Genomic DNA, 19,103 nt, shown 5'->3' on the forward strand with positions numbered 1-19,103 from the left:
GGGATCTGATGAGGTGATCCAGTAGCTTACATATATTGATACTTTCATTATTTTCCTACCTCAGACACACTTTTGTAATTTCAGATGCGCTCTTATTTCAAAAGCAAAATTAAAACTCACGTCTCTCCCTGTCTGTAGGTAAATGGGGATCTTTGGCTTGAACATACTTGTCAGTTACTCTAGATGCTTTAAGGATTTTTTTATGTTACATTTATTAATCTCGTTAGTGGTACCTTCTAAATTGTGGTAGAAAATTAATGAAGCAGGTTGCCTATTAAACCTTCATACAGAAAGGTCGTTGAGCTCACATTGGGGTGGGGTTCTGTTTGTCAGAGACACTTTAGTGACCCAATCCACAACTCAACGTCTTCACCTGCTCTCCCCGAAAAAGAAATTCCCCAGGTAAAACGCCTTATTGATCACTACTGGCAGTGAAACTGGAGCACCAACTCTGTCTCTGGAAAGCGGCAATGAAAAAGGTAAAGAATTAAGCATTTATCTTACCTTTCAGTACGAACTACATTTTAAGGTAACCAGAACTCCCTAGTTGGTCATGGGAGATTCATCTTTACAGAAGAATAGCAGCAAATCAGAAGGAATGACGGAATTAGAAAAAGAAATCATCGTTTTGCAACGTTTACTGAAAGTATTGATTTAGGTAAAGATCATCAGTGTATGAAACCACTAAATGAAAGGTAGATGGGGGAATTTTAAATGGAGAGGTCAGACTCTCACCATCTGAATTTTCACATCACTAACGTTGGGGCTCAGGACAGGCCGACCCCAAAATAGGCCAAAGTGGCATACTGATTATTTTGAATTAAGGTTACTTAAGAAACAACCAATGGAAGAAGAACACTTTGACCCTCCTTTGTCTCCAGAAAGCAGGAAATAAATCTCCCATGTGAAAGGTACCCTCCCCACCCCAGGAGGTAGAGAGACATCCTTATCACCAGAGATGGCAAATTCCAGCGGGCTGAAAAGGCTGTGTAAATAAACCTTGTTATTCTTCACTAATTTACGACCCCAAGCCCAAATGTCTTTGTCTTGTCAGTTCTTCACAGATTTATTGTTTCTTTGTCTAAGAAGTATAAAAGCCACCTGCTTTGGTCCTTTCTTTAGGTCCTATTTCTGTGAGACTTCTGTACCTATGAATTAAATTTGTTTTTTCTCCTGTTACTCTGTCTTGTGTCCATTTAATTATTAGACCTGCCTGAGGAACTCAAGAAGGGGAGGGGGGAACTTCCCCCTCCCCAACGCTGAGGAGAAATAAATGCGTCTCCTTGTATGAGGCAATATGAAGACTTATGTAGTGAGTATTCCTGCCCCCAAAGGTGGACTTGCATGAAAGTCAAGCTCAGAGCTGACTTTCAGCTCACAGGACACATGGAGGTAGAAGAACAGATTGAGTGACCTTATGAGGAAGCAAACAGGCAAATCCAGAATGGGGGCTATCCTCCAGGACTGCGGTCCTGGTTTCCTCAGTAAGTCACTGGCATGAAGATAAAAAGTGGGTGGTGGGGATGGACGGGTGCTCGAGAGTAAAACAGATTTCAGAGATATAATCATCAAATGAATGTGTGGATCTTGATTTGATCTTGATTCAAACCCAACTATATGAAAGACACCTCTGAGAGAATCCTGGAAATTTGGTTTAGGAAATGGGTATTAGATCTTCAGGATTTATTGTTACTTCCAGGGTGGGGTTGGGAAGTGATAACGGATCATGCTTATTGGAAGGAAAATGTCCATAGTTTTTAGAAATGCAGATGGAAGTAGTAAAGGTAAAACAACATGTAGTCTGAGATTTGCTTTAAAAAAACGGAGGAGAAGTGAAGGGGAGGATGAAAGTAGCAGACTAAAATCTTGATAACTGTTCCTGAGGTGTTGATTGACGGGTTATGGGCATTCATTCTACCATTTTCTACTTTTTGCATGGTTTTTTTTGGCGGTACGCGGGCCTCTCACTGTTGTGGCCTCTCCCGTTGCGGAGCACAGGCTCCGGACGCGCAGGCTCAGCAGCCGTGGCTCACGGGCCCAGCCGCTTCGCGGCATGTGGAATCTTCCTGGACCTGGGCACGAACCCATGTCCCCTGCATCGGCAGGCGGACTCTCAACCACTGTGCCACCAGGGAAGCCCTACTTTTTGCATGTTTGAAAAATTTTACAAGAATTTTTAAAACCAATAGAGAAGATCGCTTTGTGTGAGGATCAAGGCTGTCTTCGGGTAGGGCTGACGATAACCTCGCTGTTGTCCCAATGTCACGTGTAACCAGCACTGGTGACTTAGGATATAAATTCCTGTGACACATCGTATGGAGATACAGAACGTCCAGCATCTCAAATAACAGACTGAAGGAAGGCTGATGTGCTTTTTGGAAACTGCATTAGATGACTGAAAGAGAGCCTCTGTGACACGGATTGCAAAGATATGGATAGAGTTGTAATAAATGCATTTGCAACCAGAGTTCTGACTCCTCCAAGTCGTGTGGACAGATTTACAACCTTTTGACTGGAAGACTTCTCATCGAGGGATGAGGAAAAAAAAAAAAAAAGATGGAAAAAGATTATCCAAGAGAGAAAGCATATTAAGCCGTGAAACTTTAGAAAACTGTATCCATTTACTCACTGAGTATGGAAGACTTCACTGAGCCTCATTCGGTCATGAATGTCTATTAAATCATAGCTCTGATGTTGACGTTTAGCATGCTATTGAAGATGATCTATCCTGTAAGCATACTTTCCATGCCTGATGAGACTCTGCAATGTAATTCTCTCTCACTGAGGTTACTTTAACAACTCTCTGTTTTTAAATTGTGTGACTATTAACTTGTCAAAACATTTCAAAATAGTTTCTTTCTTCCTTCCTTCCTTCCTTCCTTCCTTCCTTCCTTCCTTCCTTCCTTCCCTTTCCTTTCCTTTCCTTTCCTTTCCTTTTCTTTTCTTTTCTTTCCTTTTTTGCGGTACGCGGGCCTCTCACTGCCGGGGCCCCTCCCGTTGCGGAGCACAGGCTGCGGACGCGCAGGCCCAGCGGCCATGGCTCACGGGCCCAGCCGCTCCACGGCACGTGGGATCTTCCCGGACCGGGGCATGAACCTGTGTCCCTTGCATCGGCAGGCGGACTCCCAACCACTGCGCCACCAGGGAAGCCCTCAAAATAATTTCTTTAAAAGAAGTGTTTTCTAATGTGTTGCTCTAAACCAGACCTCACCAACAAATTACCAATAAGACTGGTATGAAGAAAAACAAAACTTTAAGAGAAGTCAAAACAAATCTGGATAAATGGGAGAGTTACAAGATATTTCTAGACAGGAAGACTCAGTATTGAAAAGATGTCAGTTCTCTTCAAATGAACCTATCCCAATCAGAATCCACGTGAGAATTTTAAAGAATGTGATAAGCTGATCCTCATTCATCTAGAAGAGAAAAAAGGGCAAAAATAACCAATAAAATTTTGAAAAAGTTAAACACTGAATATAAAACATTGCTATAGGAATTAAAACGGTGTGGTCTTGTTACAGGCACAGACACATAAGTCTTGTTTCAGGCACATAAGACACACAAGTGGCAGAGCATGCAAAAATCTCCTGTGTATGCATATTTATATTCATCTATATAGTAGAATTTGAATTTGGCTTATGAGCAAAAGTGAGCATTTTGAGTGTGTTGGGGAAGGAAGGGATTGTGCATGATAGCTGGCCATCAGGTAAAGTCATAACCCCTCCACATTGTAAAAAAATAAATTCCTGAGTTAAAAAAAAATAAATTCCTGAGCTCTGATGGGATGATCATCAAAATATTAAAAATAGAAAAACATGAGAGAATATATTTTTATTACTCTGGGATATAAAGGGCTGTCCCAGGTGAACCCCAAACCTGGAAACCATAAAGGAGAAAATGAATGAATACATGACACAGATGAAGAGTTCTCGTGTGATAAGTGGTATCACGTACCAAATTAAAAGATGAGTAGTTGAAAAATTCCATTGGATGATCTTATACGGAACAAGTTTTACTTTGTAAATCTGTTTGCCTAGAGAGTGCTTGTTCTCTGAGGTTCTGGCCTGGTTCACATTGTCTTAGGGAAGAACTGTGGGAGGGAGACAAGGAAGCTCAGCAATTGTATCCAAGTCAGCATTTTTGCCAGTTGTAGAAACAAAATGTCATCTGTCAGTCCTTGGAAAGGAAGTGTTTGCTTTATATATTTATTTATTTTTTGGCCACACTGCAAGGCACGTGGGATCTTAGTTCCCGGACCAGGGATCGAACCCGAGCCCCCTGCAGTAGAAGCGCAGAGTCTTTACCACTGGACCGCCAGGGAAGTCCTGAAGTGTTTGCTTTGAAAAAAAAAAGCCATGAAAATCTGGCCATTAATCTCAAGGGCGGTAATTTAGGTATTCTCGCGTAGTTAGAAAAATAAGTGAGTCCAAAAGTGGAGGCTGTATGTTGTCTGGCAGTTTTCTCTGTGTGTTTTTTTTTTAACCTGCTGCTGTCCTTTGTCCGTTTCCTTCAATTATTTGGTGCAGGCTGGCATGGCTTAGCAGATGCTGCACGAGTGGTCCCGTTGCTTTCTCTGTCACCTCATCTTTGCCAGGGGCCCCTTGGGATCTGGGGTTCAGCTGTGTTGCACTAGACTCTGTAGGCCCCTGTGATTGCCCCTGTTGACACGTACCTGTGACACTGCGTTGGGACTCCCTGCTTACTCCACTGTCACCCCTCTAGTCATGGCCCCCTTCAGGGCAGAGACCGGGTGGACCCACTGTGTATTCTGAGTGTCATGCAATGTGCCTGGCTCGTGGAAAGGAGACACTTCCTATCTTGAATGAATGATTAAGTGAACAGGCGATGGATACGAAGGTGTGTATGTTTACAATACACTGTGGGAAATGATACAATGGTGCCATCTGACATGCAGTGGAAACCGAAGTAAGAGGGCTTGCCTCTGTAGGGGTTGGCGGAGGCCAGTGACCCTGACCTGGATCCTGGAGGCTGAGCAGGTTTTCACGTGAGGAGAGGCATTAGTGGGAATGGCATTTACAGAACTACAGAGCAGTGAAGAAATCCTGCGTGGCTACCGAGTGAGGACAGAGGGAAGATATGGTTGATGAGGTGGCCTGGGGCCTCTTTGGAAATGCTCCCCATAACGTGCCAGGGAGTTTGGACATTGGGCAAAATGTGAGGCCCTTGGGATCTTTTTTTAAAAATTTATTTTATTGAAGTATAGTTGATTTACAGTGTTGTGTTAATTTCTGCTGTACAGAAAAGTGACTCAGTTATACATACATATGCATTCTCTTTCACGTTCTTTTCCATTACGGTTTATCGCAGTATATTGAGTCTAGTTCCCTGTGCTGTACAGTAGGACCTTGTTGTTTATCCATTCTCTATATAATAGCTTGCATCTGCTAATCCCAAACTCCCAATCCATCCCTCCCCCTCTCCCCTTCCCCCTTGGCAACCACAAGCCTGTTCTCTGTCTGTGAGTCTGTTTCTGTTTTGTAGATAAGTTCATTTGTGTCATATTTTAGATTTCACATATAAGTGGTATCATACGGTATTTGCCTTTCTCTGTCTGACTGACTTCTCCTAGTATGATAATCTCTAGGTCCATCCATGTTTCTGCAAATGGCATTATTTCATTCTTTTTTATGGCTGAGTGATATTCCATTGTGTATATATATATATATATATATATATATATATATATATATATATATACCACATCTTCTTTACCCATTCATCTTTTGCTGGAAACTTAGGTTGTTTCCATGCCTTGGCTATTGTAAATAGTGCTGCTATGCCTTGGGATCTTTTAAATGAGAGAATTCCATGAAAAATGGCTCTCAGGAGCAAGGAGGATGCTCCCGGCCCTCCTACGGACTCTCCTTGGCTCCAGTTTTCCCATCCTCTGATGCTTATTCCACACAGACAGCAAGGTAGCCATCAAATGAAGCTGCTTCTCTATTGTTGCTGATGCAGACGTATTTTGAGAGAAAGATAAATGGATTCAAAAATGATTATTGCAACCAATTTGAAGGGACGGTTTAGATCACCGTCCCTGATAACTCTGATTAGGTAAACTTGATGAACCCATAACTTTGTTCATCCTTCATATTGTATCTGTTCAGGGGTAACTTTTGTATTGATGGTGTGGTTCTTTTTTTTTTTTTTTTTTTGCCAGCGAAGTTCAATTATGTTTAGTGTCACTTTAATATTAGGTAATATATTGCAAAAGAAAAGGTATTAAAAACAGGATGTGGATTTTCAAAATATTGGAGGAAAAAACACAAAGGAATTCACATTTAGCTTAATTGGGCTGTGGTCTCCTGAATATAGATCGTCTCACGCGCTGTTGTTTAATGCTATGCAAATTGCATACAAGACTTTTCTGCCAAAGATCTGGTGAACCGAGGAACCTTGGGAAGAGCTGACAGTATGAAAACTCCTTTTGGGGGAGTTGAATCTTGGTATGATTGCTTAGTTATCCTATCTTAAAAGCCTGCCTTTTGGGTTTCTTGACGGTCGTAACGATAGCAGCTCTTATTTAGGCAGTGCTTCTAACAAAGCCATCTTGCTTAATCTTCACAACTGCCTTATGTGTGATTAGTTTTTTTAGGTGATGTGTCACATATTATTTGAAATATCTGTTTAGACGCATTTTACTTTGGACATCAGAATAGAACAGAATTAAACTTCACATAGAATGTAGAGACTTTTAATAATGGGAGGTATCCACAGTCATCCTTTGGCCAGTAGAGAGCAGATATCTGCTCTTTAAACTACTTTAGTAGTAGAAAAATTTTTTAAATTATGATACAATATTTATTATACTTACCTTGCATTTATGTAGCAGAACCCCAGTAGGTCATGACAGGTAGGGTTGGTATATCACCAACCAGTTGGTATTAAATAAAAAAAAAACCATTATGCCCCCAATCGGTATAGTATTATACATAGTAAGTATATATGCTTATTTTGATGAGGTGTGTAAAGTAATGGTCCAGGAATCTGGAGGCCATATTTTGATTTTTTTAAACTTTCTGTAATGAAAATTTCAAACAGGTACAGGAGAGAATCATACAATAAATTTGTCGCCACCACTCAGCTTTATCAATAATCAACACGTAACCAATCTTGTTTCATCCATACATTGTTTCCTTTAGGTTATTTTGAAGCATACCTAGACATGGTATATATCATTTCATCTGTAAATATTTCTGTATTTCTAAAAGATAAGAGCTCCTAAAATACCCAACATAAGCATAACACATTGCTACTGCTAAAAAAGTGATACTTGCTTAATATCATAAAATATTCAATCTGTATTCACATTTCTTCAGTTTTTTTACAAGAATTTTTTTTTACTTGAATTGAGTTTTAAATATGGTTCGTATGTTACACCTGATTGTTATTTCTTTCAAGTCTTTTTTGAACTATAGGTTCCCTATCATTTTCCCTCTTGAAATTTTTTGTTGAAGAAACTGGGTCATCTGTTGTGTAGAGTTTCCCACACCCAGGATTTTGCTGATTGCATCCTTGTGGTATGATGATGATAATAATATCTCCAGCTTTATTGATGTAATTCATGTAAAATAAACTACACATATTTCAAGACTGCCCCCAGATGCCAGCTGCAATATGTGTCTAAGGTCTACCTGCATTTCTGCCTAACTGACTACACATTTTGGGTTTCCCATGACCTTCTTAGGTTTGAGATTTCACTAGAACAACTCACAGAACTCAAGAAAGTCCTACGCCTATGATTATTTTTACCGTAAAGGGTACATCCCAGGAACTGCAAAGTGGTTGTTACGTAGGGCAAGGTCTCATGGGAAGAAGTGGAGTACAGAGCTTCCACACCCTCTTCAGGAGTGCCACCCTCCCAGCACACTGACGGGTTCATCAACCTGGAAGCTCTCCAGACCTCATCGTTCTAGAGTTCTCATTCAAGTTTCATTACACGGGCCCCATTGATTAAATCATTGGCTGTTAGTAATTGAACTGAGTCTCTAGCCTCCTGGAAATCAAGTGGTAGGGCTGAAAGTTCCAATCGTCTAATCACATGATTGGTTCCTCTGGCAATCACTCCTATCCTGAAGTTATCTAGGGCTTTTCCAAGTCACCTCATTAGCATAAACTCAGGTATGGGTGAAAAGGGCTCCTTATGAATAAGACATTCCTGTCACTCAGGAAATTCCACCGGTTTTAGGAGCTCTGTGCCAAGAAGCAGGACAGAGACCAAATATCAATACATATATTTTTAATTTTACTGTATATATCATTTCCAAAAGTTTGCTCTTGCCTCTTTGTTATCAAACAATATGTACTCTTTTTTTTTTTTTTTTTTTAAATCTGGCTCCTTTTACCCAGAATAATTTTTTTGAGATCCACCCATGTTATATCAGTGATGTATTCCTTTTCATTGTTGAATATTATTATATTACATGGATACCCACTCGTTTTTATCCATTTGTTCACCTGTTGGGGGCACTTGGGTTGTTTCCAGCTTTTGATCCTCACGAGTGAAGCTGCTGAGAACATTCATGTGCAAGTCTTTGTATGGGTGTATGCTTTCATTTCCCCGGGGTAAATACCTAGAAGTGGAATTGATGGGATTTTATCGTGGTTTGTGTTTAACTTATTACGAAACTGCCCAATTGTTTTCCAAAGTGTTTGTTTCGTTTTACATTCCCACTTGCAGTGTATGAGGATTCTGGTTATTCCACGTCTTTGCCAATGTGTGATACGGTCAGTCTTTTCAAATTTTAGCTACTCTAATAGGAGTGTAGTAATATCTCATTGTGATTTTAATTTGCCTTTTCCTAATGACTAATGTTGTCGAGAATCTCTTCGTATGATTCTTTGCCATCCACGTATCTTCCTTGGTGAAGTGTCTGTATGCATCATTTGCCCATTTTTTTAAGAGGGTTTTTTGTTTTGTTATTCATCAGCTTTGAAAATCCTTTATATATGCTGGATACAATTCCTCAATCAGATACATGATTTGCCAGCGTTTCCTCTCGGTCTGTGGCTTGTCTTTTAATTCTCTCCAGTGCTTTTTGAAGAGCAGAATTAAACCAAAATTCAATAACAGAAGGATATCTGGACATCTCCATATATCTGGAAATGAATCAACTCAGTTATAAATAACTTACAGTTCAAGGAAAAAAATATCAAGAGAAATTAGACAATAATTTGAATTGAATGAACATGAAAACAGACTATTAATATCTGTGAGGTACAGTTAAGTCAATGCCCAGAGGAAATTTTACAACTTTAAATGATTATATTAGAAATGTTTAAATTCAGTGATCAGACTTTTTAAGAAATTAGAAAAGTAGCAAATTAATCCCACATGTAAGTTGTAAGCATTTAAATAACAGAGTGGAAATCAATGAAATATAAATAATAGAAGAAAATGAATGAAACAAAAACTAAAGATCAGTACAGTTGATAAACGTCTGCTTAGATTGATCAAGGGAAAACAAAAGGAAAACACAGTTTAACAGTATAAAGAATGAATGAAGAGCTGTCACTAAATCTTACGGACATTAAAAGGGCAATAAAGAAATATGATCAAATTTCAGTAATTTGACAGACTGGATGAACTGGACAAATTCCTTAAAAGATACAAGTTACCAGTACAAGAAGGAATAGAAAATATGAAGAGCCCTATCTATATCTATGAAAGAAATGGAATTTGTGATTTAAAACCTTCCCACAAAGAAAATTCCAGGCTCAGATGGCTTCACTGATGAGTTCTATCAAACATTTGAAGAATTAATACTGTCTTACACCAACTCTTTCAGAAAAATTAAATAAAGGAATAATTCTCCTCTCATTTTATGAATCATATTATCTTGATACCAAAACCAGAGAAAGCTATTATAAGAAAAGAACAAGACTTCTGCACTGAAAGCTATGAAATAGTAATAAGAGAAATTATAGAAGCTTAGATAAGTGGAGAAATATGTCATATTTATGCATAGTACCCTTAGTATTATTGAGGTTGATTTCCCCCAAGTTGATCTGTAGATTCAACAAAATCCCCATCAGAGCCTCAGCAGGCTTTTTCTGGGAAGAAATTTCCAAAACTTATATACAGTGAACCTAGGATAGCCAAAAAATAAACAAAAAACAAAACCAAAAGCAATAAAACAAAGTTGGAATGCTTAGGTTACTAAACCTCCTGATTTCAAGACTTACTAAGCCTAAAGCAATCAAGATAATACAGTATTTTTGTAAGGGTAGACATATAGATCAATGCAACAGGATAGTCCAAAGATAGACCTACACATATTTAGTGTTGAATCAACAAAGATGCCAAGAAAATTCAATGGAGAAGGGATAGTTTTTTCAACAAATGATACCAGAACGATTAGGTATTATAAGGAGAAAAAGAACCTTGGTTCTTACCTTGCATCGTACTCAAAAATAACAAATGGATCTTAGACCTAAACAAAATCTAAACTTTAAAATTTCTAAGGGAAAATATAGGTTAAAATCTTCATGACCTTGGGATGTGAGAGATTTCTTAGCACAGACCATCTACCAAAGAAATAATCAGCACATTGGAACTCATTAACTAAACACTTGTTCTTTTAGAAGGACTTCATGAAGGAAATGAAGAGGCAAGGTGCAGAGTGGGAGAAAATATTATTCATTAGGGAAATGCAAATTAAAGTACAAATCAAAATGAAATACTACTACACACCCAACAGAGTGGCTAGAAGTAAAAATATTGACAACCGAAGTATTGGCAGCTAGAGCTATCATATATTGTTGGTGGGAATGTAAAATCCTACACCCACTTTTGAATATGGTTCAGCAGTTTCTCATAATGTTCAATATAACTCACCATATGACCAACAGTTTCGCTTCTAGATATTTACCCATGAAAAATGAAAACACATGCCCATAAAAAGACGTATACACAGATGTTTAAAGCAGCTTTATTTGTAATAGCCCCAAACTGGAAACAATGCAAATGTCTATCAACAGATGAACAGATAAACAAATGGTAGAATACTCATACAGTGACATACTACTTGGCAATAAGAAGGAACTGAATACTTATGCACACAACAATACGGATGAAGCTTGTTTATGCCGAGGGAGAGAAACCAAACACAAAAGACAACATATTGTATTATTTATATAAAATTCTAGAACTACAGCAAGTCATCTTTATTAACAGAAAGGAGATCAGTAGTTGCTCAGATCTAGAATTTGGGGAGAGTGATTGCAAAGGAGCATCTTTTGGGGTGATAGAAATATTTGATATCTTGATTAGAAGAGTATTATATGTGAAAAACTCATTTAACAGTACACTTAAATGTGCATTTAATTACACGTAAATTATACCTCAGTTAGTTTCAAAAAGGAAAAAAAGGAAGGGATAATGCCAGATTGTTGCCCATCATTGGATGATAGAGATTTAAGTTCTACTTTTCCCATTTGGATAATCGCTTTGGGGGTTCACTTATTGAATAATCCCTCCTTTCCCCATTTTTCTGCTTTGCCACTTCTATTATGTATCAAGGTTCCATGTATGTGTGGGTCAGTTTATATGCTTTTGTTCCATTTCCTTGGTCAGTTTGTTTATCCTGTCTTAATTACTTTAGCTTCTTAATAAGCCCTTTTATCATCATTCTTTTTCTTCAGAAATGTCTCAGCTATTCTTGAGCCTGTGTTGTTTTGCATACACTTCATAAAGAGCTTATCTGTTTCCGTGTTCTATGAAAAATCCTATTGGAATATTGATGGGAATTGTATTGAGTTTATAGATGAATCTGGGTAGACTTTGAGTTTCTGCAGTATTAAATCTTTCCATTCCTAACTGTGGTCTATCTTTCCATGTATTAAGATCTTCTTTACTGTCTCTCAGTACAGTTTGTAATTTTTCCCTGTAACATTCCTGCACATATTTTGAAAGATTTATTTCAAGGCATTTGATGTTTCTTATTCTGGTATAAGTGAAATCTTCCTTCTAATTATGTTTTATCGTGCCTTATCATTGATGTATAGAAGTGTGATTTTTTTGAATATTAATATATCCAGGGAACATTTGCTTTTGCTTTAGAAAGAAACTCATTCATCGATTTAGCAGAATTTGTCGTGTGTGTGTACGCTTTTAATATTTTTGTAAAGTAGTGGTGTTGAGGGAAAGCTTCCCCAAAGTCCTTAAGTTATTTTTCATAGTCAAGTCTCTACATGTAAGGTTGGCCCTGAGTCATGGGAAGAGGGTACTAGCTGGAGCTGTGGTGTTCCCAGCTTTAAATTTAGTCAGCTGTTTATGCAATCGTGGGTGTCAGTAAGAGGCATCTCTCGTCAAGCCAGTATCCTTCTTTTGGGCATATTTTTTATTGAGGTATAACTGACAAATGAAATTATTTACATTTAAAGTATACAATGTGATGATGTGATATACACGTACATTGTGAAAAGAATACCAAAATCAAGTTCATCAAGCCAATATCCTTGAATGAAGACATCCATGTATCTTCCATTCTAGGGATGGAGGCTGTCATTGTTAAAAACATGTCACTCTTCTCTTTTAGTATCCGGAGTGTGATGCAGAAGTATCTCGAGGAGAGACATGAAATCACTTTCGACAAGATTTTTAATCAGAAAATTGGTAAGCCTGCTTGTTTGTTTGGCAAACTGTAATTCCAGTCGTGGTATCGGGTGGCGCCACAGTAATGTAGAAATGCAGCCCCTAATGCTGTTACATGCTTTATAGCTCAAGCTGGGGATGAAGGAAATTGCATGTAATTAATAAGATACTAAATGATTACTTATGTCCCTAATAATATCTCTTGTAAGTAAGCTATTGGAAAACAGACTAGTTTGGCTGTAAGTTTTAAGACAGTTTGGGAGGTTCCCCAAATCAAAGGATTGGGTACTTGGAAACCAGGAAGAAGCTCTCTTTGGACCCGCATCTGAGGTCCTCAGCTTCTCTCACTGATCTTGTACGTTCCACGATCACAGGGGGTTGGCATGTGTCTTCATAAACCTCACCCCGCTCTTGTGTCTGCTCCCAAAGTGTGGGGCTGGCTTACTTGATCAGTTCTCACGGGTTTGTGGGTTTTGTTTGCTGCTCACTCTTGTCAGTTCCACATCAGTTTCCCTTATTCCTGCGGCTCCATTTGGGAGCTCTGCTTAGCCCGGTCACCAGGACTCCCCCTGTTGTGTACACAGAGCCCATGGACCCATGCCCACCTCTGGCCAGCGCTGGTCTCAGCTTATGCAGATGTGTGGTTGTGTAGGAGTGCTCTGCGGTGACCGCAGTTAGTGCCCTAGAGAAATTAGGACTGGACAGGAATTGCCTTGGTGGGAATTTCAAGACCCACAAGGAAATGAGACACTGCATTCTCACCTGCCTTCTCAAAGACCGGCAGTTTTTTTAAAGGTGACTGTCGGCTGGGTTAGATGAGAGCTGTTGGCCACCTGCTTTTTTTATCCCCATTCCCCAAAATCAGTTCCCCCTGTCCAGAAATTTCCTAAACAGCCGTCTGTTCTTGAGGCTAGGATTCATCATTTGGCCTGTCATCTGGCTCTGTTGTTAACTTGCCCACAGTGATGTACTAAACAGATCATGCTAGAGTTCTTCCGTGAAATACGCATAGCTGAGTACAAGAGACCAGGAAGTCTCTCTGCGTCTTGTTTGCCTCCCACAACTGCTCAGAGAAGGTTTGCGGAGGAACTGTGTCTGAGTTTTTTAATTGACTTAATACTAGAGGATTACTCTGTTAAAATTTCAAGAAATTAAAGTCTTCCTAAAGTTTCCTGGAACTCTGCTTCTGCATGTAGTTTTGTTTCCATGATTCGTAGACACAGGCTAGGACTTTCCTGGCGGTCCAGTTGTTAAGACTCTGCGCTTCCACTGCAAGGGGCATGGGTTCGCTCCCTGGTCAGGGAACTAAGATTCCCGCATGCTACACAGCACAGCAAAAAAGAAAAAAGAAATTTCCATAGACACAGGCTGACTGATCCCTTTGAGACTGAATATTCTTAGAGATAATTCTGGGTCGCCCTTCCGTGTACAGGTAAGGAGGTGTAGACCCAGGTTGATGAAGTGACTTGTTCTGATCTGACGTTCTCCTCCTCTGATAATTCTTTAAAGGCTCTTGGAAAGGAAACCATGACTGTAAAATACTGTAGAAAGTCACCCGGTAAAAACTGGAGAGGTTTTTTGTTTTTTTAGAAAGAGTTACAGTGATCTCCTTTGTTCAAGGAAAGCAGAAACCAGTGTGGAAAGTCTTTGGAAGTTTGTGAACCACTTTTTGTCACAAAGTAGCCGTCTATGAAGGCAGTCTTCTGTAGATGTGGCTTCTGTGATAACCCACAAAATACAGTGGTCAAAAGGCGGCTGGCGTGCTCTGGAGAAGCAGATGAAGAGTAGCCCGTCCGTTCTGAGGACAACGTGGGGAGAGCCCTTAGCCACATGGAAACGTTTCATCCTGAGCATCGGGATTTGGTGGGGGAACAGATTTGGCTTTCATCTCATCCTTTATTGCTGCTTCTCGTTGCTTTCATGGTGTTTGATTACCTGCCATCTATATAAATGCTCTCCTTGGCTTCTGATTTTGTACTGAAAAACAGAAAATAAAACTAGCCTGATAACAAGATTGAGAAACTCGGTAACTTTGGGAGGGAAGGCAAAAAAGGAGTTCTTTATTGGTTACTTAAATTTTTAAAAATGTTTTACAGCTTTGTTGAGATATATTTGAGATCGCATAAAATTCACCCCTTTCGAGTATACAGTTCAGTGGGTTCTCGTGCATTCAGAGTTGCATGACTGTCAACAAGTCCCATCACAGAACATTTTCAACACCCCAGAAAGAAACTCCACACCCATCAGCAGTCCCTCTCCATTCTCCCCTTCCCCCCAACCCCTAAGGACCACTAATCTAATTTCTGCCTCTGTGGATTTGCCTGTGTTGGACACGCCACATAAACGGCATCATAAGAAGAGCTAACACCTGTCCTTCTCAAACGCTTCCAAAATATAGCAGAGGGAGGAACACTCCCAAACTCATTCTACGAGACCACCATCACCCTGATACCAAAACCAGACAAAGATGTCACAAAGAAAGAAAACTACAGGCCAATATCACTGATGAACATAGATACAAAAATCCTCGACAAAATACTAGCACACAGAATCCAACAGCACATTAAAAGGATCATATACCATGATCAAGTGGGGTTTATCCCAGGAATGCAAGGATTCTTCGATATACACAAATCAATCAACGTGATACACCATATTAACAAATTGAAGGAGAAAAACCATATGATCATCTCAATAGATGCAGAGAAAGCTTTTGACAAAATTCAACACCCGTTTATGATAAAAACCCTCCAGAAAGTAGGCATAGAGGAAACTTTCCTCAACATAATAAAGGCCATATATGACAAACCCACAGCCAGCATCGTCCTCAGTGGTGAAAAACTGAAACCCACTAAGATCAGGAGCAAGAAAAGGTTGTTGCCCACTCTCACCACTCTTATTCAACATAGTTTTGGAAGTTTTAGCCACAGCAATCAGAGAAGAAAAAGAAATAAAAGGAATCCAAATCGGAAAAGAAGAAGTAAAGCTGTCACTGTTTGCAGATGACATGATACTATACATAGAGAACCCTAAAGATGCTACCAGAAAACCACTAGAGCTAATCCGTGAATTTGGTAAAGTAGCAGGATACAAAATTAATGCGCAGAAATCTCTTGCATTCCTATACACTAATGATGAAAAATCTGAAAGTGAAATCAAGAAAACACTCCCATTTACCATTGCAACAAAAAGAATAAAATATCTAGGAATAAACCTACCTAAGGAGACAGAAGACCTGTATGCAGAAAATTATAAGACACTGATGAAAGAAATTAAAGATGATGCAGATAGATGGAGAGATATACCATGTTCTTGGATTGGAAGAATCGACATTGTGAAAATGACTCTACTACCCAAAGCAATCTACAGATTCAGTGCAATCCCTATCAAGCTACCACTGGCATTTTTCACAGAACTAGGACAAAAAATTTCACAATTTGTATGGAAACACAAAAGACCCCAAATAGCCAAAGCAATCTTGAGAAAGAAAAACGGAGCTGGAGGAATCAGGCTCCCTGACTTCAGAGTATACTACAAAGCTACAGTAATCAAGACAGTATAGTACTGGCACAAAAACAGAAATATAGATCAATGGAGCAGGATAGAAAGCTCAGAGATAAACCCACACACATATGGTCACCTTATCTTTGATAAAGGAGGCAAGAATATACAGTGGAGAAGAGATAGCCTCTTCAGTAAGTGGTGCTGGGAAAACTGGACAGCTACATGTAAAAGAATGAAATTAGAACACTCCCTAACACCATACATAAAAATAAACTCAAAATGGATTAAAGACCTAAATATAAGGCCAAACAGTATCAAACTCTTAGAGGAAAACATAGGCAGAACACTCTATGACATAAATCATAGCAAGATCCTTTTTGACCCACCCCCTAGAGAAACAGAAATAAAAACAAAAGGAAACAAATGGGCCCTAATGAAACTTAAAAGCTTTTGCATAGCAAAGGAAACCATAAACAAGACCAAAAGACAACCCTCAGAATGGGAGAAAATATTTGCAAATGAAGCAGCTGACAAAGGATTAATCTCCAAAATTTACAAGCAACTCATGCAGCTCAATATCAAAAAAACAAACAACGCAATCCAAAAATGGGCAGAAGAGCTAAATAGACATTTCTCCAAAGAAGATATACAGATTGCCAACAAACACATGAAAGAATGCTCAACATCATTAATCATTAGAGAAATGCAAATCAAAACTACAATGAGATATCATCTCACACCAGTCAGAATGGCCATCATCAAAAAATCTACAAACAGTAAATGCTGGAGAGGGTGTGGAGAAAAGGGAACACTCTTGCACTGCTGGTGGGAATGTGAATTGGTACAGCCACTATGGAGAACAGTATGGAGGTTCCTTAAAAAACTACAAACAGAACTACCATATGACCCAGCAATCCCACTACTGGGCATATACCCTGAGAAAACCATAATTCACAAAGAGTCATGTACCAAAATGTTCATTGCAGCTCTGTTTACAATAGCCAGGACATGGAAGCAACCTAAGTGTCCATCAACAGATGAATGGATAAAGAAGATGTGGCACATATATACAATGGAATATTACTCAGCCATAAAAAGGAATGAAACTGAGTTATTTGTAGTGAGGTGGATGGACCTAGAGACTGTCATACAGAGTGAAGTAAGTCAGAAGGAGAAAAACAAATACCGTATGCTAACACATATATATGGAATCTAAAAAAATGGTCGTGAAGAACGTAGGGGCAAGACGGGAATAAAGACACAGACCTACTAGAGAATGGATTTGAGGACATGGGGAGGGGGAAGGGTAAGCTGGGACAAAGTGAGAGAGAGGCATGGACATATATACACTAACAAATGTAAACTAGATAGCTAGTGGGAAGCAGCCGCATAGCACAGGGAGATCAGCTCGGTGCTTTGTGACCACCTAGAGGGGTGGGATAGGGAGGGTGGGAGGGAGGGAGATTCAGGACGGAAGAGATGTGGGGACATATGTATATGTATAGCTGATTCACTTTCTTATACAGCAGAAACTAACACACCATTGTAAAGCAATTATACTCCAATAAAGATGTTAAAAAAAACCAAAGGCATCATATAACACGTGGTCTTTTGCATCTGGCTTCTCTCAACATAATGTTTTCAGGGTTCATCTACGTTGTAGCGTGTGTATCAGTACTGCCTGCCTCTCTGTACCTGATAATATTCCCATGTATGGCTATGCCACATTTCATTTATCCATTCATCCGCCAACTGTTTCCAGTTTTGGGCTCTCATGAATAACACTGCTAGGAGAAGAAGGTGTTTTTTAACGTGTAATTTGAGCAAGTGGTTCCGTGTTATTAACTCGCCCTGGGGTGGGGGGTGTGACAGGCCTGCCCTCCCCTGCAGCTCTAGTTCCAGTCTCTGAAATGCATTGAGGATTCTGTTTGAGGATTCTGTCTTCCTTTGTGTTTTCTGCTTCCCACTCTCCCTCCTGTAACCCCTTTCCCGTCTGCCATCCCCACTCCCCCTGCCCCAGTCACACGTGCAAGCCCCAGACCTGTTTTTTCTGTTGTGATTAAACCATCACCTGAAGCCGCCTCCAGGAGCCTCTGGTCTGAGCCCCCTAGTGGCATTAACGTGGCCCTGGTGCTATTAACTTCAGCCTCACAGATTTTCCCCCACTGAGAACAGCTTTGCTGGGCACTGAGGGTCTGTGACTTTTATCTCAATTAGGCCGTTAAAAAACTGAAACATGGTTTAGATAAATAAATAACTCCTCCTTCCCTTCCTCCCCACTCTGAGCTTGGAGCTGGCGAGCTGACTTGGGAGAAGGTCACAGGATGGGGGCTGGGGGATGAGGAGCGAGGACAAGGTAATGGTGCCTGACACGGATCTGTAATTACACGTGGACAGAGCTCTACAGTGAATGTGTCTGGTCCCTCCTTTGCTCCGAGGCGTTCCCGTTTTCTGGCTGGTGTGACGGGTGGGGCAGAGTGGAAGGTGGACCAGGGTTGCAGTAGCTTTGTCTGACTCTATAGGTCTGTGACGTCCTCCTTCAAGCACACCCCTCTTCCCCAGTGTCTCCCCATCTCTTCCCTCTGCCCCTTTCTGTGACTGTCTCCCTGTGTTTCCACCTTGTTGCTTTTCTGTGGTCCCTCTGTTTCTCTTTCACCCTCTACCTGGCTCCTCCTTTTGTCTCCTTCCGAACCTTCCGGCATCCCCCATGCTGCGGTTGGCGCATGGTTTGGGGGATTGCCCTCCAATGCGGGCGGCAGCCAACTTGTCAAACTGCTTTGTGAAATGAAAAATGTAGAAATCTTTCATTTACTTGGCCTCTGAGGCTTCGCTGGGGTGGCGGGCAATTGGCAGGTCTGTCAGCTACACCCCACGCTGGTCGTTGTTTCATATTCTTAGCTATAAAAGTGGGGATACAAATGGTGCCTACTTCATAAGGCCGTAGTGAGGATCCAGCAGGAAATGGATGTGAAGCCCTGAACAC

At 40.1% G+C, this 19,103-nt stretch overlaps 1 protein-coding gene across 6 annotated transcripts in view; it reads left to right on the forward strand.

The window, feature by feature from the left end:
* GRK3 (G protein-coupled receptor kinase 3) overlaps nt 1-19,103 on the forward strand; it is a 145,953-nt gene that overhangs the window by 10,809 nt on the left and 116,041 nt on the right. For 5 of the 6 annotated variants that reach the window (XM_022550787.3, XM_022550784.2, XM_089894625.1 and 2 more), the window contains one exon: nt 12,561-12,637. The exons of the other annotated variant lie outside the window; for it this stretch is intronic. In XM_022550787.3, the coding sequence (XP_022406495.1) occupies nt 12,561-12,637 (77 nt within the window). Of the gene's footprint in view, nt 1-12,560; nt 12,638-19,103 lie in introns of those variants that run through there. 6 annotated transcript variants of the gene reach the window in all.

Source organism: Delphinapterus leucas, chromosome 14 (genome assembly GCF_059928025.1).
Source record: "Delphinapterus leucas isolate spDelLeu-1000000601 "Yukka" chromosome 14, BTC_Dleu_Yukka2, whole genome shotgun sequence".
Classification (NCBI taxonomy): domain Eukaryota; kingdom Metazoa; phylum Chordata; class Mammalia; order Artiodactyla; family Monodontidae; genus Delphinapterus; species Delphinapterus leucas.